This window comes from Rutidosis leptorrhynchoides, chromosome 9 (assembly GCF_046630445.1).
Source record: "Rutidosis leptorrhynchoides isolate AG116_Rl617_1_P2 chromosome 9, CSIRO_AGI_Rlap_v1, whole genome shotgun sequence".
Taxonomy (NCBI): Eukaryota; Viridiplantae; Streptophyta; class Magnoliopsida; order Asterales; family Asteraceae; genus Rutidosis; species Rutidosis leptorrhynchoides.
This window is the reverse complement of record NC_092341.1, coordinates 100,482,140-100,488,013: the sequence shown is the minus strand read 5'-3', so window position 1 is coordinate 100,488,013 and position 5,874 is coordinate 100,482,140. Positions and strand designations below refer to the sequence as shown.

Here is a 5,874-nt window from a genome sequence, read left to right as displayed (position 1 = left end):
GGTTAAACAGCTCCCGAGAAAAGTGAATGTATTTTGGTGGAGATTAAAATTGAATTCTCTTCCTCTTCGTTGAAACTTATCCACGAAAAGTTTAGATATCCAGAAGATTGTTTGTACGGTTTGCCAACAGGGGGTAGAACATCTAAACCACCTATTTTTAAAGTGCATGGTGGCTTCTGAAAAGTGGATATTGACTCGCATATGGATCGATTTCATCATGCCCATTTTTAACTCATGGGGTGACGTTCAAACTTGGCTAGATGGCACACAGCTCTCCTCGATTTATAAGGTTTGGATCATGGCGATTGTTATCACTGTCCTTTGGGTCGTTTGGCGTTTTTAGAACGGTGTTGTATTTTAATAATATTGTGATTCGTAGGAGTAGCATTTTTGATGTAATTCAATTATTTTCTTTTCGTTGGCTTAAAAATCGAGGCCGTGTAGTTTCTAATTGGAACTCATGACTTCAAAAGCCTTTGTAATTTCTTCTTTAGCGTCTTTCTAAGGAGCGTTTATTAATATGCATGTTCTGCCGTTAAAAAAAATATAATAAAAAAAAAAAATAACTAGCTATCTTGACGTTTATATATGAAAAAGCTAGTTAAATGGATTAGACTAGTCATAAGAGATAATAAAAACTATACTCTTACTCCGTTTGACTCGCGGAATTCCAAAGGAATTTGATAGAATTGGAATTGAATTCCTTAGACCACCCCGTTTGGTTGACATAATTTGGAAGGAATTATATTCCTTGGAATCTTAAGATTCCTTCATCTATGGAATGTTCATTCCTTCAAGATGTTGATGATTTGAATTCCTTTCAACATTGAATTTTTCAGGTCACGACTCTAGAGCGCCTTTTTGGCGCTCATTTTCGAGACACGTTTTCAGGGAGCAATTCGGCGCACGGTTTCGGGGCGCGTTTTCAGGTAGCGTTTTCGACACGCATTTTTGGGTCGCGTTTTCGGTCCGCGTTTTCGGGTCGGGTTTTCGGTTCGCATTTTCGGGTCGCATTTTTATGCCGCGTTTCGTGGCGCATTTCGAGTCGGGTTTTCTAGACGTTTTTTCGCTGATCGGGTCACTTTTTTGGTGCGCGTTTTCTTGCTGCGTTTTCAAAGCATGTTTACGGGGCGCGTTTTCGGCTCAAATTTTCGTGAAGCGCTTTCGCAGGGCGCCCGGAAACGTGCGATTTCGTTGGGCGCCCGGAAACGCGTGATTTTGCGGGCGCCGGGAAACGCGTGCTTTCGCGGCATCCGGGAACGCGCGTTTTCGCAGGGCGCCGGAAACGCGCGTTTTCGCAGGGCGCCCGGAAACGCGCGTTTTCGCTGGGGCGTCCGGAAACGCGCGTTTTCGCGGGCCTCCCCGAAACGCGCGTTTTCGCGGGCCGCCCGGAAACGCGCGTTTTCGCGGGCTTCCCAGAAACGCGCGTTTTTAGAAGGCCGTCCTTAAATGCACGTTTTCCCGGGCCGTCCGGAAACGCGCGTTTTCGCGGCCGTTCGAAAACGCGCGTTTTCGCGAGCTGTCCGGACACGCGCGTTTTGGCGGGCGCCCGGACACGCACGTTTTCGCGGGAGCACGGAAACGCGCGTTTCTGGATACCCTGCTGAAACGCGCATTTTCGCAGGGCGTCCAGAAATGCGGATTTTCAGATTCCCTGCAAAAACGCGCGTTTTCGCAGCGCGTCCGGAAAAACGCATTTTCGCAGCGCATACGAAACACGCGATCTCGCAGCGCGTCCGGAAAACGTTCGATCTTGCAACGCGCCCGAAAACGCTCTTTTCACAGCAGAAAATGCGCGTTTTCGACAATCGCGAATCTAAAATTTTTTTTGTTTTTTTTTTTTTGAAAAAGTGAGTCTGGAAATGAACACAAAATTTAGAAACGTAATTCTTTTTATAACTTTTTAATTATTTTATAAAATGAAAATCAATTCCATTTAATGTAAAATATAACACATTTTTCACATTCCATGGAATATATCAATTCCAATTCCTTCGGATTCCAATTTCTTTGACACATTCCATTCCATCCAAAAAAATTTTACGAGCCAAACGGGGCCTTAATGTAGCTTATAACATATTTTTTTTGGTAAGCGAGTAAACCTCTTGTGAACGAGCACATTGGCTCCCCCATAGAAGGTAAAACCTCGGGTAATCAAGCCCCCGAGCGCGAGACCTGGTACCGGGTGAATTGCGCATTATGCTTTGGTCTGCAAAAATAAATAAATACTACGTACTGTAATTGGACACTTCCAGTTCAATAACACACCGAGGAACTGAGTTTTTATAGACCTCACAATTACCAAAAAAATATACAGTAACAAAGGGAAAATGCGGTTGGCAACTTCATCATTATATATATTTTTAATATCTTTACTAGAAAACAACAATAAAGACAACGTCAAAAACAAGTGGATGTTAACAACGTACCCTTACAGTGACTTCTTATACATTGAACTTTCCGATAATTTTACTCGAGCTAAATATACTGGACTTCAAACTTATGAACTGAAGCCAGACTCATCATAAACTAGCGACCGAGTCATCGGACGTGGTTTACACTTGGCTAGCAAAGGTTGAGCTTTAGGCAGAGTCAGTCCAGGGCCTTCGCTCATATCAACCATCTCTTCACCAATTCTTTCCCAATCAAAACATTGTATAAGAAGTCCCAAAATCAACCCAATCACGCGCAACGCCAACCCTTCCCCAGGACAACCTCTCCTTCCGGACCCAAACGGCATCAACCTAAACCCATCTCTTACACCTTCTACTTCAAATCTTTCAGGGTAAAACCTTTCAGGGTCACTCCATAAATCAGGGTTATGTTGTATGGCCCACTGATTGACGAGTAGCATTGTCCCACGTGGAATGTGATATCCTCCAACGATACAATCCTTCGATGACTCATGAGGTAGGAGTAATGGACCTGGTGGGTACATTCGCAAAGTCTCCTTCACAATGCAATCGAGATAAGGCAGGTTGTTGATAGTATCTGATTCGTCAATAAGACGGCTTTTGCCTACTTGATTGTCAATTTCGGTTTGTGCCTTTTTTAGAATATGTGGATGGTTGAGTAAAAGGGAAAACGCCCATTCCATTGTCGTAGTTGAAGTATCCGTAGCCGCAGTTAACAGGTTCTAAATAATAAAAAAAAAAAATCAAAAGATTACTAAAACATACAAAAACAAATCTTGATAAGATATGTAAGGGAGGAAGATAACAACAAACATTACTTAATCCTGTCGGAAAAAAGGTATGAGAAGTAAAATGCAAAAAGTGTCGTTAATTTACTTGGATGTAAAGAGAGTTTTTTTTTTTTTTTTTTTTTTTTTAAATGCTAAAATAACGATTTTTTTTTTTTTAATGCTAAAATAACGAATACCGTAAGGGTGCCTTCATCGATTAATGAAGGCCCTAACTGATATAGACAAAACAACCGCATATGCTCGAAATAACTAAACGTCGCAAGTCGATGCTAACTACAACCAAACCTGACCAATACCAAAATCGCTAGATCAAAGCAAACAAAAACCAAGAGCATTAACAACCAAACTAAAAACATAACGAAGTCAAAAATAAGACTGCCACCAAGCAAAATTAAACATCCAAACACCAAACACAACTTAAGACAAATTCGTCAAATTAATGTGCGTAATTAAAGGAAAATCAATGAAATAAAATCTAACCAGCACAAAGCTTTTAATGACGTCATCTGTGTAGAATTCAGGATTTGTTTCTTGATGCTTCAATAACACATCAATCACAGTGTTCTTCATCATCATCATCATCATCTTCTCCTTCACACTCTCATTATTTTTCATTTCATCCCCTTTCGAAATCCGAATTTGACGAATCAACCCTCGAATGAACTCATCTCTCTTTTTTTGCAACTCAATCAACTTGTTCTCAAATCCTTTAACTCCAAACCATCTCAAAATCGGCAAATGATCCCCTAAATTTGTAGCACCACCTACCAAAAACGTCTCATTAACTAACTCCTTAAACTTTTTCCCTTCTTCAAAATCCACACCACCCCCAAAAAACCTCTTCCCAAATAACATCATCATCATCACATTCAACATCATCTCATTAAACACCAAACTTAAATTCACATGATCAGATGATTCAGTAATCAGTTTACGTACCAATAATCTTCCTTCATCAGCGCGTGTATCACGAAACTCGTTAATACGATTAGACGAAAAGATCTCGATGGTCGAAATACGTCGAAGATTGCGCCAGTGATTTCCGTACGGTGCGAAACCGAAACTGGTGTAGTTGGACCCCAGGATCTTTCCGGCTAGTAAACGAGGGCGGTCAGCGAATACGACGTCGTTTTCGGTGAAGCATTGTTTGGAGATAGAAGGAGAGGAGACTAAGAGGACGTTGCGGGACCCGAACCGGAGTAAAAGGATCGGGCCGTGTTTTGCGGAGAGAGCGGATAAGGTTCTGTGAAGTGGTTTCTTTAAGAGGTGAAGATGGCCGATAATTGGGATTGTTGGGAAGATAGTTGGAGGAAGGTTGGATGATTTGCGACGGATTCTAGTGACGAAAAGCAATGAAGCTGCAAATAGTAGTGTGATTGTGGTCCAGGTATGAATATGATCATCCATGTGAAGTTTAATGATTTTTTTTATTATTAATGTTTTAATTTTGCGAATGTAGTGAACATTTTTTAATATATAGGACAACAACATGAGTTAAAAGTTGCAACAGGCCTGAATTCGTACAAGTGTCACTAGAGATTTCTATGTATATAGCTAAGCTTTTTGTTTGTGTTACATTCCCAATATATGTATATATGTATTTTATATTTATATGTATAAATTATTATATATTTGAGATATGTTATGTACTTAAAATATGACGTACAATTTTTTTTTGGGTTAAGACTACTCATAGGTCATATACTTGCAGGAACAGATTTTCATAAGGGCACAACTTTTTTGTCGAAAGAATTCCAAAGAATGAAAAAGATGTATTATGGCGTGATGTTGTTAGCTCGATTTATGGTGAAAATTCATAAAATCTCAAATATGAAAATTCGTATGGATATCTGGTCTGGAGATGGAAAAGGTTATACCCTTCATATACTCTTTTACTCGAAAAATTGGATCCGGTCGAGATACGAGCTTCTGGAAAGATTACTGGTTACCAAATGAACCTCAACCACTTGCTCACATTTACCCTCGATTGTTTGCAAAAGAAATGAATAAACATGTGGATGTGGCCAATCGAATAAATTGTGGCCCGAATGGAGTAACTGGGATGTGGGAATGGAGCTCATCAATCCGTGGAAGAACAAAGAATGATTTGGATAATCTGAAGGCTGCCATCAGCAACTTTCAACCGCTTTCAGATACCTCGGATTCTTGGGCGTGGAAGCTAAGCTCTAAAGGTACATTCTTTGTCGATAAACTCTCCTCTTTATATGACAAAGAATACCTTGGAGTGATCAGACATGGTTTGGGTAATAATTGGTTATCCTGATTGCCAAAGAAAGTGAATATTTTTATATGGAGATTGAAGTTAAATATTCTTCCTCTAAGATCGAACTTAAAGGATCGTGGAATCCCAATTTATTCAGAAGCCTGCCCATTTTGTAATGGTGATCAAGAAAATGGTGATCATATCTTCACAATTTGTAGATATTGTAACATCCCTCATTTTTCCGTTAAATTATTTTAACGCCCGTCTTTTTTTTATAGATAATATCTTTCGTTATCTAAATTCGTATCTTTCGTTAACTAACGTTCTTAATATTTCCGTTATTCGATTATAACATCTCACGTTTATTCTCGCGTATTTAAATTAATTCGTTTGGTTAATTCACGCACTCGCCTTTAAACTCGAGGGACTAAAGTTGCCAAGTGGA

At 39.9% G+C, this 5,874-nt stretch overlaps 1 protein-coding gene across 1 annotated transcript; it reads right to left on the bottom strand.

Annotated features, from left to right (window-relative positions):
- Positions 1 to 2,316: 2,316 nt before the first annotated feature.
- On the bottom strand, positions 2,317 to 4,612 carry LOC139868277 (cytochrome P450 81Q32-like). The gene is made up of 2 exons (XM_071856605.1): positions 3,686 to 4,612; positions 2,317 to 3,136 (listed from the first exon to the last, which is right to left on the bottom strand). The coding sequence occupies exons 1-2, from the start codon at positions 4,610 to 4,612 to the stop codon at positions 2,501 to 2,503; spliced, it is 1,563 nt and encodes a 520-aa protein (XP_071712706.1). The 3' UTR covers positions 2,317 to 2,500.
- Positions 4,613 to 5,874: the final 1,262 nt, after the last annotated feature.

Bases quoted from the DNA above. Each gene is read 5' to 3' on its own strand.
- LOC139868277 (XM_071856605.1), bottom strand. From the start codon at position 4,612: ATGGATGATCATATTCATACCTGGACCACAATCACACTACTATTTGCA. The intron at 3,137-3,685 runs GTTAGATTTTAT...TTTATTATTTAG, and splicing joins TCATTAAAAGCTTTGTGCTG to AACCTGTTAACTGCGGCTAC.